This window comes from Myotis myotis, unplaced genomic scaffold (assembly GCF_014108235.1).
Source record: "Myotis myotis isolate mMyoMyo1 unplaced genomic scaffold, mMyoMyo1.p scaffold_m19_p_9, whole genome shotgun sequence".
Lineage (NCBI taxonomy): Eukaryota > Metazoa > Chordata > Mammalia > Chiroptera > Vespertilionidae > Myotis > Myotis myotis.
Window position 1 is genome coordinate 153,050 of NW_023416401.1, and position 25,970 is coordinate 179,019.

The following is a 25,970-nucleotide window of genomic DNA, read 5'->3' on the forward strand; positions in this document are numbered from 1 at the left end:
GACCTGGCTTTTCTGTTCACCCAGAAAAGGCCTGCTGCTCCCTTCAGCCTCCCGTAAAGGATGCGCCCGCCACCGACTCCGGGCAAGCGCAGGGCCTGTGCCTGAGGGGAGGCTGCCCGACTCTGGGTTTGGGGGGTTTTACTCCTGGTGATGTCTCCAGGCCCACCCCACCCCGCCCCCTGTTTTCTGTTTCCACGGATCCTCCTCAGTCACAGGGGAGCGAACAAACGTCTGACTTACGCAGGCTGCAGAGCGCCAGCCAGAAACCCACCCACCGTGCTCCGGCCGCTGTTTCCATCGTCTCCCAGTCCATCCTTCCCTTCTCTCCCATCGGGAGCCAGGCCCATCTCGGTTTTCACTTGCTTATTATTGTGGTTATTCAGTGAATCCCAACGGAACCCGCCGGGCGGAGGACAGAGCGGCCACCCCTTTCCCGCTGCAGCCCGCATTCAGGTCGTACCCGGTAAACATTTCCTCGGTGGGTGATGTGAGTGAAAAGGGCTCCGTCATGAACCTGACACGCTCGGGGGCGCACGCAGGCCGCACACGCTCAGTGGCCATCAGCAACCGCATGGGATGGTCTGATCGCAAACGCTGACTGGGCAGCCCCGCCCAGAGCCCTGGGCAAGGCCGTGCTGGCCCTCAGCGGCCCTCCCTGTCCTTACGCATCCAAACAACACGCCGTTGGAAACCAGAGTGATTTCCTTGTCGAGACCCCTCAACGGCACAGGCACCGAGCAGACCCCACAGACCCCACGGTCGCCTGTGCCCCCAACGCCGTCTCCAGGGGCGGGAGTTGCTCCTTACCAAGTCCCTGTCCCCACCCGTAGGGAGGCTGTTACTCCTGCTGCTCTTACCCACCTGGAGCATTCCCAGTTCCCACCTTGCTTCTCCGCCTCCTTCACCTCCCGCCAAGGAGGCAGGACCTTCCCTCTGTCCCCCCTGGACTCGGACGCATGAGGGAGCGGAAACGGCTGCTCTCGGGCATCTCCTCAGTCTGTCACGACCTTGCTTCTGGGCGCATCCTCCACATTTGGCTCAAATAAACTCTTGTGAAGCCTTCTCTGGTTTGGGGCCGTCTTCCATCAACAGATGAAACGCTCCCCTTTCCCATCGATATTTCAAACTATTTTGTTTTCCCTCGTTTCCTCACCAATGTGTGTGCCTGACATAAGGCACCATTCCTCGGGGAACTGGGAGGGACAGTGCGCCTCCGCGGGCCAGGCCGTGAGGGAGACAGCAGGCCCTGTGAGCATTTAAAGGGGAGGCTCCCATGCGCGACCCAGAGGGAGACGGTGAGTTCCGGGGCCACGACCCTGGATGCAGTGTGCAGTTCGGGGAGAAGCTCCCCTTACCCTGAATCCATTCTTCCTGTAACCGACGCGCAGTCGCCATGCTGGCCCTGAGCTGAAGGCAAACGGCATCTTCACTCAAAGACGAGATGCGGTCACTCGTGAGGACGCTGGTGCCAGGAGGCCTGTGCCAGGACCAAGTCTGCGTGATGCCCACACCGGGCACCCCCGGTCAATGGCGGGTCAGGGAGGGCAAGCAAGGCGAGGGCTGAGGGCTGAGCGCTGAGAGCAGATGGTGGCTGTCTGGTCACTCCCTTCTCTCCTCAAACCAGCACCGTCCCAAAGACAAGAGGGACTCTCCCACTCAACAGGGCAAGGATTAAACCCTCTTTGCTGAATTTTGGAAGAGGGAATGCCTATCAATACCTCCCCTAAAACTCTGATAATTAAAAAATGAATACTTAGCCCTGGTCGGTGTGGCCCATGGTTAGCGTCAGCCTGCACACTGAAGGGTCACGGGTTTAATTCTGAGTCACGTGCACGTACCTGGGTTGCAGGTTCGATGCCAGCCCCAGTTGGGGTGCATGTGGGAGGCAACCAATCAATGTTTCTCTCTCTCTCCCCCTCCTTCCCTTCCTCCATTCCACTCTCTGTAAAAATATCAATAGAAAAAATCCTCAATTGAGGATTAACAACAAAAAAGAGTAAATATTAACCTGGATATGTTAAGTTATTGGGCTTGCCACAGATTGTTTTTATAAAATTAAAAACAAGATCATTAGCTGGACATTGAGTGACACTGGCCCTTAGAGTTATAATTTCTCTTGAGTGTGTACTTAAAAGGCTGGGCACTCGTTTACTCAGACCGGGTGGGACAGGCAACGGTGACGAAGGCCTGGCTCCTGCCCTGGAGGCGCTCCGGCCCGTCCCAGCCTGGAGCTGGGGGCCACGCTGACGGCCGGGCCCACGTCCACGGAGGGGCAGCCTCTACCCACTCCTGCAGCGGCTACCGTGGACGTACAGGCCACACAGCAGCTCTTCCACATTCTCAAAAGAATCCAGAGATCTGGGCTTCCAGGGGAAATCAGCTGATTTCTGAATGTCGACTAAAATTTGAAAGACAGGAAACAGAACAATCACTACCAGGCCTTGCCTTCTGGGCTGTGACAGCCCGAGCCCCAGGGGCAGAGACCAGCCTCCCGCCCGGGGCTGCCAGCCGGGCCCCAGGGGCAGAGACCAGCCCGCCCGCCCGGGGCTGCCAGCCGGGCCCCAGTCTCATTGAAGACAATGCACGTGGAGACTGCAGACAGCTCCGCGCAGGAGGCAGATGCTGAGGCCAGTCTGCCTGCCGCTCCTCCTCTGGGGCTCACCCTGCGCTTGGAAAATTCTTGGCGGCTGAAAACACACCCTCCTTACACCCAAAACCCAGGAACTCCCGAAGCCCAGGTTCCTTGGCAATAACCGCACAGGCTGCTTCCGTGACTCGGACTCACACCCTTTCCTCCCCTCTCCTGACCGCCAGGCCTCGAGCCACCTGCCTTCTGAGACCTCGACGCTCAGGTGGAACGGGCATCCAGCCGTCACGAATCCTGCACCCCAACTTGCAGCCCTGCGCTCCCCTCTGACTCCCCATCTCAGCGAGTGGCACTGTGTGTTCTCTACTACTCGGGCCAGAGCGTGCACGTCATCCCGCCTCCCTCCCTCTCCAACCCCACGGCCTTCACTCCAGCACATGCAGGGGTCCGACCAGCCCCCCGCTTCCAGGGCTGCCTGCGAGATCACTGCTGGAGCCTCGGCTGGTCTTCGCTCCGCCTGCTCGACAGTGAGCCTCAGACGGGCACAGGGAGTGCGGCTCAGTCCTGGCCTCCCCTCCTCTCAGGTGGATCCCATGTGGTCAGCTGCCTCTCCAGCCTCCCTCCTACCGCTCTCTGGTCACAGCCCCTCAGGCTGACCAAGCACCCTGCACTGCAGGCCTCTGCACACGCTGCCGTGTCCCGTCCCCACCCCCCGCCCCCCCCCGCGAACCCCACGACTCACTCCTCAGGTCTCTGCTCAGAGGTGACCGAGAGGCAGTGCTGTCTCCCGGGAAAGGGCGGGTCCTTCTACACAAGGATGGTCGGAGCTTGTCGGAGAGCAAATGGATTGAAGGAGTAAAGACACCCACATAGCTTTACACGTCGCCATGGCTGCCCACCGTGCTCACTCCTGTGCGGACGAGGGCGCAAGGGGCGGCGTGTTCTGTGTTTCCGGCTGCTCAGCACGGGGAGGGTGTACCCAGCAGGAACAGCCATCACGCTGCATTCATGCCACACACGCCTCTGCATGCCCGTGCCCACGCCTCGCCCTTCCCGTGGCACTTGGAGCAGAAGCAGCACCTGGAGAACCCACATCCACTTTCAGACTCACCATCCCACGGCCGCCCTGGTCAGGACACCCTCGAACAGCAGCACTGAGGAGCCAGCTGTGGCCACCTGCAGAGAGAAGCCCAACAGAGGCCGTCAGCGCCAGCACGGGACTCCAGAACCTTCTCCGAGCCCTTCACAAGCCGAGCGCCTGCTGGGCCAGGTCCTTCCCCTCCCCGTCACCCCACCCCACGCCCAGTGCCTGTAGTCAGTGTTGCCTCTGAGAAAAGCACTGGGTGGGAAAAGCTAAAACCTGTCTGTGTTAGAGGTGGGCGTCTACAGAGAAGCATTTCATTCCCAAACTGGTCAAAAGAGGCGGCAGGGCAGCCCCCCTCGGGGGCTCACCCCCCGCGCCCCCCCCCCCGGCCCGGGGGGGGCAGAGCAGAGCACTCGTTTCCATCTCCTCCGGGTGAACCCAGGTCAGCGGGGCCACGACCGTCCCAGGTCCTCCGGACAACACGTCTGTGTCCTGCCTTTGCTGCAGCCCCCGCCTCCCTGCCTAGTGGCGCCTCTGTCTCTGGGCTCATGTCACACATTGGAGGAAAACAGGCAATTAGATCATTAACTATTTGCAAACACAGAAGCCGGCGGGAGGGGGGCACTCCCACATCTGAGCTAGAAATTACAGAAAAGTCTCTGAGGAACGTCGGTAACAGGACCCTGCAGTGCCTGTATGTGAACCAAAGGCCCTGTCAACACGGAGAACGTCTGCTCAGGAAAAGATGTCCCCCAGAACCTGCCCAACAGCGTCCAGGGGAAGTCACCCTCAGGGCTGGCTTTCTTGCAAGAACAAGAAAGCAGCAGGCTGCATGCCCGCTGGCTCCGTGGTCAGGCATCCACCTATGAACCGGGAGGTCAGGGTTCGATTCCCGGTCAGGGCACAGGCCCAGGTTGCGGGCTCGATCCCCAGTGTGGGGCGAGCAGGAGGCAGCGGATCGGCGATTCCGTCATCATCGGTGTTTCTCTCTCCCTGTCTTCCTCTCTGAAATCAATAAGAGCATTAAAAAAAGCAGCAGCAGGAGGCTGTGCTAGGCGCCCCCCCACGGAGGGACGTACGCTGTCACCGAGGCCTCTCGGGGCTGCAGCCCATGGTCAGGAGGAAAGTGCGTTTACTGAGTCACTGTCGCCGTTTGCCATCTCAACAGAAAGTCTGAGAATAAGCCAGGAGCGGACGCCTCCTCGCGCCTGCAGGTCACAGCCTGGGACTCCTGTTTCCCTGTGAGTTCCTTTCCCTTTGGAAAAACCTCGCCTGCTCCGAGGTAGACGGCCGGCCTGCTTGTACCGATTAACTGCTTCTTTTGCCAAGAAAAACACATCTTCCATGGTCACACCAGCCCTACGTGAGCGTAAGGCGGCTCAGTAGCCACACTGGGGCCTCTGCCGTCTCTGCTCTCTGGGAGGCGTCATGGCCGCCTTCTCCCTGCGGCTCTCAGGCGGCTCCACATCTCATCTCCCGGAGCACGTTCTGCGGCTGACTCGCTGGCGCTTCGCAGTCAGGCTTGTCTTGTTCTGCAGAGAACATAGAGCCAATGCGCCTGCACTGGGGCGTCACATGGGCTACTCTCCAGTCCGCTCAGTAGGCACCGCAGCGTCTCAGGCTCCTCCCCTTTATCTCCATCGCCCCAGCAGCAGCTCTCCATGGAAGCTCTCTCCCCCCTCCCTCTCCCCCTCTCCGCCCCACTCCCTCTCTGCCCCCTCTTCCCTCTCTCCCTCTCCCCAGCTTTTCTCCCGCTCCCTCTCTCCCTCTCTCTCCCACCCTCTCCCCCTCCCCCACACACTCACCAAAGTTCTAACCCTTCATAAAAGCCACCACAAGGATGAGAGCAGCCAGCACCTGGCGGGGGGCAGCTGGTGGCCAGGAGACTCGCAGCTCCGCCTCCGTGGGAGGTTAATTCACGCCGAGTGGCAGGTTTCCATGTGCCTGGCTGTCAGGGCGCTCAGGGCACTCAGAGGTGAGAATGACAGTTCTGCTCATGCCAAGGGCCCGCCCCTTCCAGTTCCACCAAAGAACAGGAGCCAGGCGAGGCCAGCGACTGCAGGGCTGTGCAGAACGTCTCACACACTCACCTAAGGGTGGAGCCGGAGCGGGAGGGACGCCCTCAGCGCAGACAGGGAGACTGCGAGCAGAGAGGGTGCGGGGTCTGCTCCAGGCCTGGTCACATCAGGCAGTGAGCAGAGGCACCAACGCCCGACTCCCAGGTTTGCCTTCTCAGCCAGGAACTCAACAAGGGCCTACAGAGTGCCCTGCAGCTTTTTTGTGTGTTTTTTTGGGGGCGGGGAGGGGGCACAAGGGGAAGAATCACTGACAGCAGGGACGCAAACAGGCATCTGCACACCTATGTTCACAGCAGCAACACCCACACCAGCCACCGCGGGGAAGCGCCCCAAAGACCCACTGAAGGACGAGGAGACACGCGACATGTGACAACACACACGGAGTCTTCCTCGGCCCGAGAAGAAAGGAGGCTCTGCAACATGCGACCGCGGGAGGGAGGCCGGGGGACCCTGTGCTCAGACACCGTGTGACCCCACCTGCAGGAGGTACCGTGAGTCACAGAGACGGGCAGGGAGGGGACGGGCTTAGGACGGGTCGTTTCTAACGGGCAGAGTTTCTGTTTGAAGATGAGACGTTCTGGAGATGGAGGTCCGTGAGAGCAGGACTTGGTCCTGAGCTTTCAAGTGGCCACAATCTGTTCATGAAAGACCACGTTGCTCCTGGAACTGGACACTGAAGACACACGGAAGCAGCAGCCATTGCTACCCATCGTGCTTGCTCACCAAGAGCATCTAAAGGACACATCTGTCTGCAAAGAAGCAAGCTCTGCGGTCTGAGGAATGTCTCCTTCGCACGCGCAGAGCCGAATAACAAACACAGGGCCCGCCACGCGGAGGGACGACAACCGCAGGAACGCGGGCCCTGGTCTGCGCCGGCTTTGAACTTCCTGGCTGTGTGGAAGGGTGTCACCACCTGGTGTTAGTCACACGGGGCTGGTGTTGCAGGCAGGCCGCGTTTGTTTCTGAAACATTCATTCCAATCCAGAGATAAATTTTTGTGTGTTTTTTAAGAAAATAAAGAGCAGCGGCTGTTAGTGGAACCTGCCAGATAAGTCACGTATTTGGGGGTGAATCCGAGATTCAAGCTGATTGATTTGCTGCTATTTGCTGTGAATTTCTTTAATAAGCGCTGACTGCAGGGTGCCCTCCACGGGAACTGCTGGCATAGCCCCCGCCCCACTTAACCGGCTCCAGTTTCAAACTCAATTTCATCCATCCTCTCACCTGTGCTCAAAGTCCTCTCTGCCTGGGAGACTTCACCCCACACATTCCCACTCACCCTTTGAAATCCACGTCCAGAAGGCCTTCCCTGCACCGGGCCTGCCCACACATCGAGTGGATGAGGCCCCTCTGGGGCTCCCACACCTACTTGCCTGGCACAGGCCAAGCCACTGACCATGTCTCCAGCAGGGACTGCACGCGGGGTCTCTGTATGCCCGGGGGCCCCAGGGGAGACTGGCACCAGGCAAGCGCCTGGCACACTTATGGGGCTGCTCTGACCATCAGCGCTGGGTGCATGACCCGAAGGTCAGTATGCTGTTGGTTTAAAATTCCTTTTCGTGCGTCAGGGATGCCTGGGGCCTAGACCTGAGAACCCGGCGACTCTCTTGCCCTGATGGCGTCTGTGACCAGCCACCCCTGTGGGTGGAAAGAGCTGCGCAGCGAGGACGGAGACGTCCAGGCCTCCGCTTGCACAGGAGGCATCCCCCTTCGTCTGCACCCCACGAAGGAAGAGAGAGTGGGGCGCAGAGTGCAGGTACCAGCACTCAGCGCGTGAACACCAGATGCGTCCTGAGAAGGCCTGTCTCTCTCACACCCTCTGACACTGGTCCCCTGGCTGTAACTTCAGAAACCGGTGGGCGTTCCATGGACAGTCCTGCAGAAGGTGCTCGCTCCCCCTGGCTGGGAGGCCTGGGGATGTCCTGCTTGGGGAGCGGTGCGCCCGGGACCTCTGGGAGGCGTGTCCTTTCACGCTCTCGGGGGTGCAGCTCAGCCCACAAGACCTGGTTCGGTGGGTTTAGCTCGTCTGTTTTCCTATTTTCTTTAGATAAAGAGGCTGTACATTTGACACGTTCTCTTCCTTGCCAAGTAGCATAAAGAGCCCAACAATGTAGACGTCCTTAAAGCACTCAGTTGGAGAAGACAATCCTACTTCCCCCAAACTCATTCAGAGACGCCTGGTGTGGGGTCCGTCGCGTCCATTCGAGTCCTTGTCACTTCTCAACTTCTCCGTTCCATTCTACAGTAAATGTGCTCATCGCCTGTCAGCTCGCAGGACGACGGGGTCACCTTTGTCCTGTGGACTCATGTTCCCAAGCGAAGCAGCACGCCCGGCCGGAGGGGCATGTGGCCGAGGCATTTTTATTTCCTAAGTTGCTCTGATTCGCTCAAAGGGCGGATCTCATCTCCGCAGCTTATTTTTAGGAACGAGGTGAATTCAAGCTCACGGGCACTTTAAATAAAAGCACCACAGTTACACTTGCTCCGAGGCCAGGAGGGTCTCTTCATCTCCTTGTGATACAACTTCAACTATTGTTGTGCCGAACAATAATGGAGGTGACAGAATACATTTTCCAAAAGATATACATGAACCACCTCCTGGAAATGCTCAAAGACAGAAAATGTGGTGCCCGTTCGGTAAAACCCTCCTGCCACCTGGCAGCCTCCTTCCTGAACCCCCGCGACCCCTGCATTGGTGTCAGCCAGGAGAAGTAGCCACGATGCCAGGCTGGGTCCTGGCTCCAGACCTGGTACAGTCCAACCGGACTGGAGAGAGAACCTTAGAGATGCACCTTACTGGCCCAGGACGCGCCCACCACTCGGGCTACGTCAGGGACACACAGACCACAAGGACTTGCTAGCACCGGCCACACAGCTTGGCACTCACTGCAAATGTCACCAGTCGCCCAGATGGACTGAACTGTCCCATCCCCTGCCAACCTGACTCCAGGGGATGGGGCCTTGGGAAATTATCTGGTGTGAGATGAGAGCATGAGGGGTCCTCATGACGGGGATGGTGTCTCCCCCTCCTCCTCCCTCCCCTCTCCCTTCCTCTCCTCCTCCTCCCCCTTTCCCTTTCCCCCTCTCTTCCGGGTGAGAACACAGCCAGAGGGCAGCCATCTGCAAACCCAGGGAAGCGCCCTCACCAGACACCTGCTCTGCTGGCATTTGGTCTTGGACTTCCCGCCTCCAGGACGATGAGAAATAAATGCCAGTGGTATTTGGTTACAGCAGCCTGAGCTGAGACATATCCCTCGCTCATTTAAAAATGAAAGTTTTAAAAAAAGCAATGACTAAGGGTCACAGAAGTGAAGCTGACTTAGAAGTAAAGAAGGAGAAGGGCCTGGCGTTGCTGCTGGATGAGGCTGAGGCCAGTGTGCTCACCGATGCCACACGAGGCACCTAAGAGGCAAGACTCAGAGGCAAGAGCCTTGGCCTCACAGCAGCTCGGCCCAGCCAGCCAATTCCCGAGGCCCCTGACAGATACCGGAGCGGGATGTGCGAAGTGCTGAGACACGGTGCGCGCTGAGGGCCGTGGGAGGACGCCCCACTCCATGGGGCTCATCTCGAAGGACTGATGAGGCTGCCCGAGGAATGGCGGGAGGGAGCAGCAGTGACAAGCTCAGCCACCTCTCAACCCTGTGAGTGAGACGGCGGCAGGTGAGGGGGACGTGCACTTTCTTCTGATTCTCTCCCAGGTGTAAAGTGAACACGGTGCGGACATTCACACATTCGTTCCAGAGGAAGCAGAAGCAGGTGGCGGTAAGTCAGTCGCTGCCACAAGACCCTAAAGAAACGGGGACCCTGGGGCCCAGGCCCAGGCTGGGATTCGGAGGGAGTCCGCATGCGTCCACAATCCCCCGCAGTCCTCCAAGGAGCCGGTTACTCCCTGCACAGCAGGGACCTACCAACTGCCGTCCTGTGTCCAGGTGCCAGCGACACCTGGTGGCCCTGCCCCGCCCGTCTGGGCATCTCCTAGCACCTGCTCCAGGTAACAACGCTGGTCTCCAACACAGAGCACACATAAAAAGTGCCCCTTGAAATGTTCAGAGACAGGAAATGAATGCCCTGTGGGCAGACCAGACGACCCTCAGCACCTCCAACAGCTCCACGCGGGCCAGCCCTGCCCTAGGGTCTCAGGTCAGATCCCTGGAAACCTAGCCCTCCCTCGCCCCACGTGGGGAAACGTCCCCAATACTGTTACATAGAAGCCAACTGGTAGAGAATGACTCATCTCTGTGAAAACAGACAAACAACCCCAGGTGTGTGTGTACAGAGAAGGCCACAGTGCTGGGATCACGTACGCTGTTCTATCATAAGCCTTTTGAAAGTTTTTAAGTGAAGGGAGTTAAACTAAATGGTTTCTAAGGTTTTTTCCGAGGGGAATCAAGATTTAAGTCGTGGATCAAAATTAAAGTGACAAAAGAAAAAGCTGTTTGCTTCCCTAGTGGAGAACACACCTGCAGTTAGACACCGACCAGAACACGAAGGCCTCAGCGGGAGCCAGCGCCCTCACCCCCTGGTCCAGCCAGCACGGCGCTCTGGGGTGGCAGGGGGTTCCCAAGCACAGCCCCCCGAGGCCGCAGGTCGAGTCCCCTCACTTCCTGTTTCCCACGAGCTCCCAGAGGGTTTTCCACGCCGTGGGTTACTGGTTAAGGAGACGGTGACTACCAGGGGTACAGCCTTTCTCCCCGGAGACACTCACCCCAGCGCACGCACTCACCCAGTCTCTCGTGTCAAGGAAGGCGGGGGGGGGGGGCACCTCCTGCAGGGCCCCAGCTCCTCTGCTCTAGCCCAGAGGAGTCACGCACGTTCGTGCTCCCTCTCATCCAAAGGGGCCAGAGAAGCACATGGTGGGGCCACGTGATCGTAATGGGGATTAGGTAAGAAACAGGTGCCCAAGTACCGACCACACAGCTGCACATGGAGCGCGATGGTGGCTGTGACCCGCCCGCACTCCATTGTTCCAGGGACCAGGGAGCAGCGGGTGGACCAGAACCTAAAGTCTGGCTGGTTGTTGAGCTGCTGTCTATGGAGGAATGTTTCTCTCTCTCCCTCTCCCTGTCTCTCTCTCTCTCAAAATTAATAAAGACACATTTAAATACATAAATAATCTTGGACAATAACAGCATCCATCTAAGACCTTGCAGCCAGGAAATTTACAGAAATTCAAAGTATTTCCTCAATAAGCAAACTCATGCAGGTCAGAGTTGTGAAACCAGAATTGTTATCATATTTCTGCAGCACAGAACATTGGGATGGTCAATGGTTCTAAAAATAGCCCAGAAAAAAAATTAAGAGTTCATCATCGGACACAAGAAAAACAACCTCATCCAAAATAGGAAGACGTCCATGAACATGCCTCGCTTCCCCATGAATTACTTTGACAATAGGAAATGGAATTTTAATGTTTTTCTTTAATCCAAAACTATGCCCCCGCCCAAGTCGCTCTGGAAAAACCGTGCTCATGAAGAAATAATTCCCAGATAAGTTTGTGCTGTTGCCACGCGGCTCCGCAGACGCCAGAGAACAACACGGACAGGCGCTGTGGCCGCCCAGCGAGAGGCTGCGAGGAGAAATGCGTGCTGCTGCTGCTAGGTTTTAATTTTCCATGAAAAACTATTCTCATCGCCACGGCGGCTCAGACTTATGAGGAAACAGCCACGATTAGGTTTTTTTTAAAAAATATATTTTATTGATTTTTTACAGAGAGGAAGGGAGAGAGACAGAGAGTTAGAAACATCGATGAGAAACATCAATCAGCTGCCTCCTGCACTACTGGGGATGTGCCGCAACCGAGGTACATGCCCTTGACCGGAATCGAACCCGGGACCCTTCAGTCCGCAGGCCGACACTCTATCCACTGAGCCACACCGGTCAGAGCTTCATGATTAGGTTTTAAAGTGCACTCTTTCCACAGGAAAGTCACTCAGCGCGCACTTCGCTGCCGTCAGCCACCTGCCCTCCCAGCCCGTTCCAGGGCACAGAGAGGCGCAGAGCGACAGCCGAAGGGAGAAAACACAGGACGGACCTGCTCCCGGGAAAGCCAGGCATGCACGTGAGACTCCGAGTGCAACAGGAAGAAGGGGTGCGGACTATGGAGGACACTGACAGCAAACAGGAGGGGGGCTCTCCTCCTCCGAGATTGGCTTCACCCCAGAACAGCAGCAAGTGTCTCCCCACCCAGGACGGTGGCGGAGACGGTGAGACGGATGGTGATGAAGACAACAGAGCGGGAGACTTGCAGCGCGGACACTGGAACCAGAACGGCACAGAGAGGAGCTGGCCGCGGAGGCCGCCCCACACCCGTGGCGCCCGTACTCTCCTGTGACTGCGTAAGGAGTGGGTGCTGACTACGCTGCCGCGTGATCACTTCACAGGGCGCGCACACAGCACCATCATGTCACACACTTGACACTCAGCGCTGACAGGGCCGGCTCAGCCACTCCGCTGCCTCAACTCAGAGCCCCCCCTTCAAAGGCACCTCCGATGTCCCCCAAAGTGTACAAACCAGTAACCTTAAAACCCCGCTGCACACACAGCTGTAGCGCAGGCAGCACACCTGACCGTGTCGGAGGAGGGCCTGGGGCGGGGTGAGGCCCCCCGGCTGCAACATGGAGGGAGGCTCGTTCACTCCCGCAGCCGAGAATCCGTCACACACAGACACCACGCTGCACGGCCCAGCCACACAGCCACCTGGTCCAGCCTAAAAGACGAAGCTCTAACTCCACCAAGTCAACAGACACTTGCAGGCAAGGACAGCAAGCTGTTTCTGAGGGTCACAAAGGAGCAGAGGAAGCCGCTTCCTGGGCTGCCACTGCCTCTGGGAGGCGGTGGAGCGACACTGCATTCGCCTGAAGGAGACTCTGCCCTCGTGGGGAGCAAACACTGGGTCCTCAAGAGCCGGGCGGGGGCCGCAGCTGCTGTCTGGGGCTGCGTCTCTCCTGGCTGAGCCTCGGCCTCAGCGTACACGCACTCGGGCCTCGGCTGCCTCTTCCCCTGACACGGAGAGCTGCCGTCCGTCTGAAGGATGAGACAAGACGCTGCTCGACACGGGAAGAATTCTCACGAGAACGTAGAGCTGCTGGAGCAACCCACCCGCGAACACGTCTTCCTTATGCGTCTATACGTCATCGCTTTTCTCTTAAACGCAACCACTTTTTTCCTGCAATGCTTTTCAGCACAAGTGGGAAGGGACCCCAAGATTTTATGCAGCTGCGTTAGATTTCACATAGCTCACTTTACCAAAACGAAGGAATTGAAAAAAGGTTGCTAAATATTGTTATTTTTAGCTTCTTAGAAGGCCCTCAAAATCCCCAGAAAGAACAGGAATGACACAGTGACTTAGAAGGCACTTTTTTCCTTGCTGAGCACTGACACCCAGGAAAGAGGCAGAGAAAGACGAGGAACAGAGAGAAGCAGGGATGCCTCCTCTCCAGACTTGGACGTGATGACGCAGACTGACACCTCCTCGGAAATGGCAGAGCATGGGAGCTTCTGGGAAGAGGACGAAGGTGTCCCAGGCCCTTATGAATGGCCTCTGCCTGTGTATCTACGAGTTTTTCACAGAATCCAAATTCTCCTCGGGGGCCAACGGAGCGTCCTTCCGAGTCACTCTACACACTGGCGCCCGCAGTCCCAGTGGCATCACGGGGAAGTGCTGCGTTGCTATGTACAACTACGCTGGACTTCAATGTCAGCACGTCTGACCTGTAGGTAAATGCATGTCAGGATGGGTAAATATTATGCCATTGAGGGTCACAGAGTTTATTTTTAAATAGAAAAGAAGGAGAACCAAGATGGCGGCATAGGTAAACACCGGAGAATGCTGCCTCACACAACCACTTCAAAAATACAACGAAAATACGGAACAGACATCACCCAGAACCACAGGAAGTCTGGCTGAGGGGAAATTCTTCAACTAGAAGGAAAGAGAATAGCATACCGAGACTCAGAGGAGGCGCAGTGCGGAAAATACAAAGGTGCAGAGGTGCGTGCGGAGCGGGCTGGTGGCTGAGGGCACGGTTGTCGTTTTCAAACGGGAGGGAGGCTCAGGCCCTGAGCTCCAGTTCTGGGCGAGTCTCTAGGGACCCAGACTCAAACGGGAGAAGCGGGACTGTCTGGCATCGGTCGGAACGCGAGGGCAGCTTTCTCTCGGAGGTTTGCAGCAGTTGCTGGGACTCTGAGAGGCAGAGCCTCTGGGGACAAGACTGAGAGCAGCCATAACTGCTCCCTCCGTCAGCCCTGTAGATCCCATGCAACCCGCCCCGCCCAAACCCTGCACAGAGCCATTTCCCGGATAGCCTCAGGCAAAGGCTAGATTAGCACCTCCCCAGAGGACAGAAGTTTTCCCACTGCAGACACAGCTGACTCTGACAGCCAGTTGGCCTGGAGGTCAAATCCCCCCAGTATTAACTACAACAATCAAAGCTTAACTACAACAACACTGCGCACAAAGACCACTAGGGGGTGCACCAAGAAAGCATAAAAAACAATGCAGAGACAAAGAAACAGGACAAAATTGTCAATGGAAGATATAGAGTTCAGAACCACACTTTTAAGGTCTCTCAAGAGCTGTCTAGAAGCCGCCGATAAACTTAATGAGATCTACAAGAAATCTAATGAGACCCTCGAAGTTATGATAAAGAACCAACCAGAAATTAAGCATACACTGACTGAAATAAAGAATACTATATAGACTCCCAACAGCAGACCAGAGGAGCGCAAGAATCAAGTCAAAGATTTGAAATGCGAAGAAGCAAAAAACACCCAACCAGAAAAGCAAAATGAAAAAAGAATCCGAAAATACGAAGATAGTGTAAGGAGCCTCTGGGACAGCTTCAAGCATACCAACATCAGAATTATAGGGGTGCCAGAAGATGAGAGAGAGCAAGATATTGAAAACCTATTTGAAGAAATAATGACAGAAAACTTCACCCACCTGGTGAAAGAAATAGAATTGCAGGTCCAGGAAGCACAGAGCACCCCAAACAAAAGGAATCCAAAGAGGACCACACCAAGACACATCATCATTAAAATGCCAAGAGCAAAAGACAAAGAGAGAATCTTAAAAGCAGCAAGAGAAAGAAACTCAGTTACCTACAAGGGAGTACCCATACAACTGTCAGCTGATTTCGCAACAGAAACTTTGCAGGCCAGAAGGGAGTGGCAAGAAATATTCAAAGTGATGAATGCCAAGAACCTACAACCAAGATTATTTTATCCAGCAAAGCTATCATTCAGAATTGAAGGTCAGATAAAGAGCTTCACAGATAAGGAAAAGCTAAAGGAGTTCATCACCACCAAACCAGTATTATATGAAATGCTGAAAGGTATCCTTTAAGAAGAGGAAGAAGAAGAAAAAGGTAAAGATACAAATTATGAACAACAAATATGCATCTAACGACAAGTGAATCTAAGAATCAAGTGAATAAATCATCTGATGAACAGAATGAACTGGTGATTATAATAGAATCAGGGGCATAGAAAGGGAATGGACTGACTATTCTTGGGGGGGAAAGGGGTGTGGGAGATGTGAGAAGAGACTGGACAAAAATCGTGCACCTATGGATGAGGACAGTGGGTGGGGAGTGAGGGCAGAGGGTGGGGTGAGAACTGGAAGGAGGGGAGTTATGGGGGGAAAAAAAGAGGAACAAATGTAATAATCTGAACAATAAAGATTTAATAAAAAATAAATAAATAGAAAAGAAAAAGAAGAGAGGAAGGAAGGTTGTTTGATGTATTGAGGCCAGAAGAATCCTTAATGGCTCATTTTATTCAAGCGGTCACATTTAGGAAGGATTAAAAATCCTTCTACTTTTTAAAGAAATATATCTTTATTCTTTTTTTTATATATAGAGAGAGAGAGGAAAGGAGAGGGAGAAAGAATTAGAAACATCAATGATAAACATCAGCAATCGGCTGCCTCCTGCACGCCCCCTACTGGGGAGCAAGCCCGCAACCCGGGCACGAGCCCTGACCAGGAACCAAACCGTGGCCTCCTGGTTCCTAGGTCGATGCTCATCCACTGAGCCACACCAGCCAGAAGGCTCTTCGCCTTCTTCATTCAATCTCCCTCCCACTCCCTCTGACAGCTCAGTCTGCTCCATGCATCAATGTCCCTGGATGTATTTTGTTCATTAGATTTCACATGTAACTGAGACCACATGGTACTTGTCTTCCTCCGACGGCTTATTTCACTCAGCATAATCCTCTCCAGGTCCCTCTGTGCTGTCGCAAAGGGAAAGGCTTCCCCCTTTTTTACGACCAAGTAGTATTCCATGGTGTAGATGCACCACAGCTTTTATCCACGCATCTGCGGATGGGCACTTGGCTGCTTTCAGATCTTGGCTGTTGTAAATGCTGCTGCTATGAACATAGGGGTGTGTATATTCTTTGATTGGTGTTTCAGGATTCTTAGTCCCAGAAGTGGGGTCGCTGGGTCAAAAGGCAGTTCCGTTTTTCATTTTCTGAGGAAGCTCCACACTGTTTTCCAGTGGCTGCCCAGCCTGCTTCCCCACAGCATTGGAATCTTCAACTATGACTGTTTCTCCTTCCTATTCTGTCACTTGTTGCTTCATACACTTTGGGCGGCTGTTGTTAGGTGTGTATGTTTATAACTGTTCCATCTTCCGAACGTCTTAACCCTCTGTCATCACTAAATGTCCTTCCCTAGTGACAGTTCCTGTCATGAAGTCTGGGTGGATAATAGAGTCACTCTGGCTGTAGTGTGGCTGCTGTTTGCATGGTTATGTTTTCCATCCTTTCACTTTCATCCTCTGTGTCTGAATCTAAGATGTGTCCTTACAGACTGCAGACAGCTGGGTCTTGCTTTTTTATCCAGACTGACAATCTCTGACTTTTGAGTGGGCTATTTAGTCTATTCCCATTTAATGCAACTATTGATATGACTGCTAGCAACAAATCCCTGTCTTTAATTGCGAATGTCTTTCTTTCTCGTTCATATTTGAAGGATAGTTTTGCTGCGTACAGAATTCCTGGTTGGAGATTTTCTTTCAGCACATTAAATGTGTTATCCTCCGTTGTTTTTTATGAGAAGTCATCCATTAATACTATTTTTTTTCTACCTCTCTTTCCTCTTCTTTTGGATTTCTTATTATATATATGTTGCTGTGGTTGATGTCCCACAGATCTCTAAGCCTCTGTTTATAGTTCTTCAGGGTTTTTTTAATCTTTGTTCTTTAGATCGAAGAATTCCCTTTGTTCTGCCTCCTGGGTCATCTCACATCTATTATTAAAAAGAATCTGTCATGTCATGTCAGTTATACTGTCAACTCCAGATTTTCCACTTGGCTTTCTTTTTCAAAATCATTTCGGTCTCTTTATTGAGATTCTGTATTGTCTTTCCTTGAATTCTCTGAATGTGGTTTCCTTTCTGTGTCGGAACATATTTAAACAGCCGCCCTGCGGTCTTTTTCTGCTAAGCTGCAAATCTGAGGCTGCAGAGACATGGTTCCTACTGACGGACTTTCCTGGCATAAATCACGCCTTCCTGTTTCTCAGAAAGTGTCTAATTTTCTGCTGGCCACCGGACACTGGACGTAACACACGGCAGCAGCTCTAGGCCCAACTTCCTGTGGAGCACTGTCGTCGGTGCTGTCCTCGCTCAGGAACCTGCCTGCACCGAGTCTGTAAGATCCGTCTCCCGGGGAAGGTGCAGCTCTGAGGTCTTCACCACTTTTCCCGTGTGTGTTCTCCAGCCTGCTCTTCGGGGTCCCCCCCCCGTGTGCACAGCCTGCTTTCCTCGGGGTCACCCCCCCGCCCCCCGCTATGTGCACAGCCTGCTCTCCTCAGGGTCACCCCCCCGCCCCCCGCCGTGTGCACAGCCTGCTCTCCTCAGGGTCACCCCTGCTCCCCTGCCGCCGTGTGCACAGCCTGCTTTCCTCGGGGTCACCCCCCCGCCCCCCGCTATGTGCACAGCCTGCTCTCCTCCGGGTCACCCCCCCGCCCCCCGCCGTGTGCACAGCCTGCTCTCCTCAGGGTCACCCCTGCTCCCCTGCCACCGTGTGCACAGCCTGCTTTCCTCGGGGTCACCCCCCCGCCCCCCGCCATGTGCACAGCCTGCTCTCCTCAGGGTCACCCCTGCTCCCCTGCCACCGTGTGCACAGCCTGCTTTCCCCCCCCCCCCACCCCCGTCTGCATAGCTTAGAGTTGTCGTGCTCACATACCCAGAGCCAGAAAGGCTTCTGCTTCTGGCGGTGAGTGGACAGGGTGCCCATCGAATCTCAGGGGGCTCATTGTGCCCGGCCTTCCCTTGCTGCTGGCTCGCTCCCCTCCCATGAGTGAGCTTGGGTTCTGCGGGCAGAGTGTGGGGGCTCCGGCGCACGACACCTCTGCGTCTGGTGCACAGACAGCCTGGGCACATGCAGAGCTGTCCAGCCCCTGATGGCCCTCTCACCCCACAGAGCTCCCCATGTCCCCGTAGACCACTGTCCACCGCTTGTACCACAGAGGGCTGTGAGCTCAGGACCGTAGGGCCACTGGCTCTTCTTGCTCATTTACCCTGACACGGCCATTTAACTGAAAATACTGTGCATGGAATAGTCTGGAAGCACCAACAAGGCCGCTGGTTTTCGCAGCCGCCTGCTCTGGTTCCACTATCACACGGACAGAGCTGGGGAGGAAGGCACGGGAGCAGCCTCAGGCGAGAAGACGCCACCAGCGCTGCCCGCCCCAGAGCCGTCGCTCTCAGGGACAAAGCCTCTCCTGTGCCGCGTCCTGTGGTCCGTCTGCCTCGCTCTGGCTTTCTAGCTGACATGGGAAGGCTGTGTCCACATGCTCCCCCGTTGCGGGAAGTCACATCTCAGCCACGCTTCCCGTCTGTGGGGTCAGAATTAGTCATGCTCTCCCTCAGGAGACCACACAGGTGAAGAGGCTGCTGTGAAGTCTCATTTCAAAGACATGCCTTTGTTTTCGGGGAGGGGGGTGGGGGGGCGACCAATCAACATAAAGATGATAAAGGCACCTGTTTCAGTGGTTATTTCTCCATCAAGTTCACTAACAACAGCCACTCCTTGCAGGCAGCCCCTGTGGGCGACATGACTGAACCAAATGCTCCACCAGGAGGACGGCCCCCAGGATCTCCGAGGGTCCTGGTCCCACAGCTGCTCCTGCTCCCCCAGCTGTCTCCTCTCTCCCAGCTCCCTGCTCACGCAGAGCCGGCCAGTCAGGTGCCTGTGGGCGGTCCTACCCTAAGTCACCCTTTTCCGTCGTCATCCAGTGCCTGGTCTGGGCCCACTGCCTTCCTCTGCCGCCTCTGATGTGAGACTCCTGGTCACTTGGGCTCTGGACACTCACGGCCCAGGAAGGGGTCAGAACGCCCCGTGCACCCAGAGGCCAGGCTCTTAGGAGAAGCTGTTTGTTTATAAAACCTCCCATGTTCAGATGGAAACCAGGGTCAGGAGAGCGAGGGGGTCCCCAGTGCCCCTGCCAGGAGCACGAGGAGGAAGTGCAGACATGGACCCGAGTGGGGACCAGGCGAGGGCCGGCGCCCAGAAGGGACTCCGTGGAGACACCGCTGACAGTGCCAGCTCTGCCAGCTCTGGTCCAGCCCAAGACCACTCCACCCTCGTCTCTTACCTGAGCCAGGAGCAGCCAGGCCGCACACTGCCCGGGGGCCACTAGGCTCTTCAACTTCACGGCGCTGAGCGTGACGAGGAACCCCAAAAGGCCACTGGAAGGAGAAGCCACCTGTGAGTGAGGATTGTCTTCTCGGAGCCAACAGGGAACTATTTCCTGTTACACTTCACCAGCCACTTTCTAATTGTCACACACCTAGTGCACCTGCTTCCAGTGATCTCTGGATTTAAAAACGACAAGTTAAAACCCAGGAAGCTCTACTTTCCTCAGGAGCTTTGAAGACAGCATTTACCAGAGGTGGGGAGGGGGCACGGAAATGTGGGAGGTCTGTTACATCATGACCGAAAGAAAGGGGGGCAGCACCACCCGCCCCCCCCACACTCCCCCGTTATGCTGGAGCCTGGTGCTTGCCAAGCAGCTTCCATTTCTCCCAGCAGAACACAGGCCAGGGACAGATTCCCAAGGGAAAGCACCACCTGAGGGCAGAGGGTCTGGGTTCGAGGTAAGACCTGAAAGGGGAGGGCTGGCTCCCATGACATGTTCTCAAGCGAAGTCACCACACAGCAGTGGCGTTCTAGGAACGAGCCTACCCCAGGGGTGACCTGCACGCGCCCCCACCCTGGGGGCCGAAGGTGGGCAGCATCTCGGGGGCCGCACGGCACTGGCACAGCCGTGGTCAGGGAAGCAGTGGCCTGCACGAGAACCATCTTCAAGGTCACCATGTGGCCAAGTGCAAAGCAAAGGGAACTCCAAGCAGAATGATGGCTCCTCCTAATATTTAGGGGCTGGGGGCTGGGGAAGGGAGTATGGCAGGGACGCCATGACGGAGGCCGACTCAGCAAATAAGCGCAGTGAGGGCTGAGTGCGGCTCGAAAAGCAAGAGACACACCTGCAGCTGTGCCCCAAACTACGGGCAGGTCTGGGAGTTGGGCCATTGGCACCCCCAGGGCCCCCCTCTGACTGTGTGGCAGGTGCTGGTGGTGGCTCTGGCCTGACTGTGAGCTCTGGGAGGGCGGGGCCTGGCCTTGGCCGGGACTTTCTGGAGCACTGGCTCACGCTCTGCAGGCACAGGCGGCCGCAGCAGGAACAACGATGGCCATCATTTACGGGCCAGGCACAGGCGCAGGCATCAGATTCCCTCTCCAGTACACACAGCCCTGCAGGCTACTATTCCCAGGGCCAAGACACCCTCAGGGAGCACGGGCTGGGCCTCACCAGAGTCGGCTTTTCCACCACAGCCCAGGGCACGCGGGGAGCCTGCCCCAGAGACCTGCGCCTCCAGTGCAGCAAAGTCGGGCCCGGGGAGGGGCCTGACCACTGACCCAGCTCCTGCTCAATGGTTCCCACAATCTGTCTCATAACCTTGGGGTTCAGTGGAGGTGTTTTGTGGGGTCTTTTTTGGAGGCTGCCCTTCAGGAGCAACAGGGAGCCAAGGTGGAAGTGGAGAGGGTAGGACTGTGGACCCCAATCTTCCCTTGAACTCAACTAGCTCAGACTAACGTTGAAAGAATTGTTTGTGGAGAGAACAAAAAGTCGGGAAATCCCAGCTCTTGGGCAAGTTTGGAAACCACTGCTGGAGCCTGAACACTTCCGCAGGACAGGGGTCCTCGAAGGCCCAGGCCAGCTCTGCGCACCCGAGGGTGTTCAGAGCACCCAGCCTGCCCCCGCCACCGCCCGGCCACGCGATGGGTAACCGCCAGTGACCTTGGGCTTCGCCGAAGCGAAGACACAGCTGGGAGCACAAAACAGAAACAGGAATGAACAGCGAGGATTTCGTGAGGTCAGATTACCTGGCGCAGCAGCTGCCGTGGAATCTGTAGAAATACAAGAAGGGGAAGTCCAGGGCACGGAGGAGGTCACCTGCGGGCACAGCGAGGGTGAGACGGTGGCCAGCGCCTGTGCCCATGGTCCCAGCAATGCACGGCCAGGGCCTCCGCCCAGCCCCTGAGCGAGGAGCTGCCCCGCACTGAGTTCACACCAGCTTCCCCAGGGCTCCTGTTATGGCCCTTTCTTACAATAACAGTCTGATAGTAAGGATGCCCGCTGAGGGAGTCGGCCCTGGCAGGACCCCTGCTGAAGCTGTACACATCACCTTTCTCAGGGCCCTGACGATGTAACGTAACCCCCTTTGCCTGGAGCTCAGAGAAGTTAAGAGATTTGCCCAAGACAGCACCACTCGAGCTGGGAGCCACAGCGGGAACCCCTCCCTGCAACCCTGGATCCTCCCTTTCCCCAGCAGCACCCTGCCCGCTCGTGGCAGAGGGGGCACAAAAATAATCCTCTTTTCAAGACTGTTCTCTTCCGCCTCAGACCTAAGACCAGACTGAGAGCCGCCTGACATCCTCTTCCCTTGTCGTGTTTAATGACGGCACCGGCGCAGGGCCAGGCCGGCCGTGGACGCTCATTTTAGGTGCTGGTCCAAAGGGCACATGTATTTCGCGTGAAGTCAGCTCATTCTTTTAGTCCCACTTGGTGCGAGAGGAAATAATCACACATACTGGCTGCTTCCCTCTCTGGAATTTGAACTTGGTCATAAACAAGAAGTCAAGAGATTTAAAAAGCAGCAAGTCTTCCAAAAACGTCCCGAGGAAAGGAATTGAGCATTGACGCTCATCCTTCCAAGCTGGGAGTCTCGGAGCGCGGGAGGGGCCGGGCCTTCAAGCCCTGCTCTGCCGCCTCCTGGTTCTGAAGCCCTGGAGCTGGGGGTGTGGGAGGTTGGGGAGATGGAGGGGGTGTGGTGGTGGGGGTGGAGGGGGTGTGGGAGGTTGGGGAGATGGAGGGGGTGTGGTGGTGGAGGGGGTGGAGGGGGTGTGGGAGGTTGGGGAGATGGAGGGGGTGTGGTGGTGGAGGGAGATGGAGGGGGTGTGGGAAGTTGGGGAGATGGAGGGGGTGTGGTGGTGGAGGGGGTGGAGGGGGTGTGGGAGGTTGGGGAGATGGAGGGGGTATGGTGGTGGAGGGGGGTGGAGGGGGTGTGGGAGGTTGGGGAGATGGAGGGGGTGTGGTGGTGGAGGGAGATGGAGGGGGTGTGGGAGGTTGGGGAGATGGAGGGGGTGTGGTGGTGGAGGGAGATGGAGGGTGTGTGGGAGGTTGGGAGATGGAGGGGGTGTGGTGGTGGAGGGAGGTGGAGGGGGTGTGGGAGGTTGGGGAGATGGAGGGGGTGTGGTGGTGGAGGGGGTGGAGGGGGTGTTGGAGGTTGGGGAGATGGAGGGGGTGTGGTGGTGGAGGGGGTGGAGGGGGGTGGGAGGTTGGGAGATGGAGGGGGTTTGGTGGTGGAGGTGGTGGAAGGGGTGTGGGAGGTTGGGAGATGGAGGGGGTGTGGTAGTGGAGGGGGGTGGAAGGGGTGTGGAAGGTTGGGGAGATGGAGGGGGTGTGGTGGTGGAGGGGGTGGAGGGGGTGTGGGAGGTTGGGGAGATGGAGGGGGACTGGGGTGGAGGGGGATGGAGGGGGGCAGGGTGTGCCGAGTATTAGTAGCACAGGAGTGTGTGGGCCGCACGGACAGCAGTTCCTCGTCATGGCACGCATTCATCGGGACCTTCAGGACACAGGACCAAGGCCTGCGGCCCTTCCAGACCCAAAGTTTCCAATGGGTGCTGTCTGGACTTGAAGAAACGTTCTGAATTCCCTCTCTCTGGGGGCTGTGTGTGTTTTATCAAGTGGATTGTTTTGTTCCATTTATCACATGTGAGTGTTTAACTAAAGGAGGGGTGAGAGTGAGTGTGTGGGCGATGACTCCGGAAGGTTCTGGGCCATTTCTAACCCTGGGCGTGACCCCCTGGAAGGCAGCCCCATTCCCGCCAACACGTCCTCAGAGACACAGCCGGGTCAGACCCTGCGGACTGAACAGACACCGTACAGCACACGCAGGGTGAGCTTACCTGTGGGGTGTGCTGCGGCTGCCAGGAGCGCCACGCTGAAAAGGAAACACGAGGGAAGGAGCTCGCATGGCGCACAGCACCCCTTCCCCGCTCCCCCTTCCACTCGGAAGCTGTGGACCGGGCGGGCGACCTCACGGGCGGGCTCCCTCCAAGTCCAGCTCCTCGGTGACAGTGAGGCCTCTGAACTGCAGGCAGGACAGGGGCCCTCCCACCTGGTCCAGGTTCCCTCCCACCTGAAGTGCTGCAGGCTGGGCCGGGGGTTGAGCGTCCATGCCCCACCACCGAGGGCCAGCCGTGCCGCTAACTGTCCACACCCACCTCCGCCACAGAGAGCCGTGTCGGCCACATGAAGCAGCCCCTAAATTCCAGTGGGCTGCGTGCTAACCCGTAGCTGTGGACCGTGAGCTCAGTCTATTTTTGCCACAAAATTAACTGCATAGCAGGGAAGTTCAATGTTCAAGAAGCCAGCCCACAAAATGACCCATCCCATCCACCATGTGCCTGAAAACTACCTGGACTGGTTTGCAATCGATGCCAAAGGAGGAAGAGGAGGAGGAGGAAAAGGAGGAGGAGGCCATATTCTTCCTGGCACCCTCCCACCTTCCTCTCTGGGAGCTTCTCCCGCCTCCCGGGCCGTGGACAGCGCCTCCCGGGCCTGAGCCCACCTCTGTACTGTCCTTCTGCATTCCAGCCACCCAGGCAGCGGGTCCAGTCAGAGGTCAGAAATAAGACTTTTTACCCAAGACCAATCAGGCCAGATACCAGCAGACCTTTTAAATCCATTCACTCAGCAATCGTTACTGAGTGCCTAGGAAGTGCCAGGTGCTGCTCTAATCTGGGGACACAGCAAACAACAGAGAAGACGTTCCTACACCCATGGGAAATGCAATGGAGAAATAGGAGAAACGGTCATCTCCACAGGCTGAGCTCCAACCCATTGTTTCTGTTTCACAAGTCACACCCCAGAGAGAACAGCTGTGCACACCCCTTTCACACGGACACACACCACACACATGCACATGCACACACACACATACATGCGCATAAACACACAGACATGCGTACACACACACACATGCATGCACACTCACACAATTTCATCTGCAAAACAAGGAGGGGGGTATAAACAGAGATTATAGCCTCAAAACAACCTGGGCCAGATTAAAAGTTAGAATCTCGGAGTCCCAGGAGCTCCCTGCCAGAGGTGGCACCATGGGGAGACCTGGCCCCAGCCCTGGCTCCTGGCTCCATTGCCCCTTCCACCTTAGGCTGCGTTCTGCACCCCGAGGACCTCACATACTGCATGTGGACACCTCAGCCTGCAAGTCCACCCACCACCTTCCACTGACAGCCTTCTCTCGGGCACCACTGGGTCTGGGAGTGAGTTGGGAAGACAGACCAGGGAGGCCCTGGGATCAAGGTCAGGACCACTTGGGGAGGGAAGTCCAGGGCCCAGGCTAGAGGGAGGCTGTGGGCTCTAGGGAAATTGTCCCCTTAGCCGTACAGACTCCACACTCCTGGGAGAGACTGAGCCTCTGAATTGTAGGCAGGACAGAGGCCCCCCCAACCTGGTCCAGGTTCCCTCCCACCTGGTCCAGGTTCCCTCCCACCTGGTCTAGGCAGGGCTGCTGGTTGGTGTCCTGATTGGTCCCTCACAGACACTTAGCTCGCCTCCGTGGGGGCATGTTGGCTCAGAACTCCCAAGTCACATTATTGGGAAATAAGCTCTAGAAATACACGAGTTATTCTTTGAAAATGTAAATTATATTTTACCTGAATATATAGTTTAGGTACTGCTGGTCGATGTCACTAAGGAATAAGAAAAAGACAAGACATAAAATCATAGAAGTGTTTTACATATACAAAGTAGTCGCTATCCTGTGTTAATACATTATATCCATGCATAAGTGACTACATTTATAAATTATCAATAAATGGTCTGAAGAGTACTTCATACTCAAAACTAAATCCTGGCTCATTTAAAAAACACATTTCCTAGTCTGGTCACACACACTCACTTGGCTGATTATTTCTCACTAGAGGCTTGGTGCATGAAATCCATGCACGAGTGGGGGTTCCTAGGCCTGGTTGGCAATCAGGGCTGATCAGGTTTCCCACCTCCCTGCTTCCCCTCTTCCTCCTCCCCTCACTGCCCGCATCCGCCGCCACCCACCCCGGTTCCCTGTCCCAGCCCGGGGCCTGACCCTGATCGGGTGGTTGGGGCCTGCCGTCCAGGGGGAGGAACCTGGGAGGTTGGCCACCAGCCCCAACGAGGGAGCCGACCCTCAGCCCCTCTGGGAAAAGGGCTGCATCTGCCACCACCCACCCCTGTGTCCCCGCCCAGCCCAGGACCCAGCCCTAATCGGGTGATAGGGGCCTGCCGGCCGGGGGCTGCTCCTGAATTGAGCATCTGCCCCCTGGTGGTCAATGTGCATCATAGCGACCGGTCGTTCCATTGTAACAGTCATTTAGACTTTTATATATATACTAGAGGCCCGGTGCACGAAATTTGTGCAAAGGGGGGGGGGCCCTCAGCCCGGCCTGCACCCTCTCACAATCCAGGACCCCTTGGGGGATGTCCAACTGCTGATCCCGCAGGGATCAGGCCTAAAACGGCAGTCAGACATCCCTGTCACAATTCAGGACCACTGGCTCCTAACCACTCACCTGCCTGCCTGATCGCCCCTAACCACTCTACCTGCCTGCTTGATCACCCCTAACTGCTCATCTGCCTGCCTCATCGCCCA

General features: G+C 56.3%; 1 protein-coding gene across 3 annotated transcripts in view; it reads right to left on the bottom strand.

Annotated features, from left to right (window-relative positions):
• The window catches only part of TMEM241 (transmembrane protein 241), a 57,313-nt gene that overhangs the window by 1,995 nt on the left and 29,348 nt on the right, over window positions 1-25,970 (bottom strand). The window contains exons 10-14 of one of the 3 annotated variants that reach the window (XM_036322830.1): window positions 24,997-25,032; window positions 23,224-23,258; window positions 21,139-21,208; window positions 19,349-19,442; window positions 3,699-3,763 (exon numbers count right to left, since the gene is read on the bottom strand). In XM_036322830.1, coding sequence (XP_036178723.1) covers window positions 3,699-3,763; window positions 19,349-19,442; window positions 21,139-21,208; window positions 23,224-23,258; window positions 24,997-25,032 — 300 coding nt within the window. The other 2 variants (XM_036322831.1, XM_036322832.1) reach the window with 2 other exon arrangements.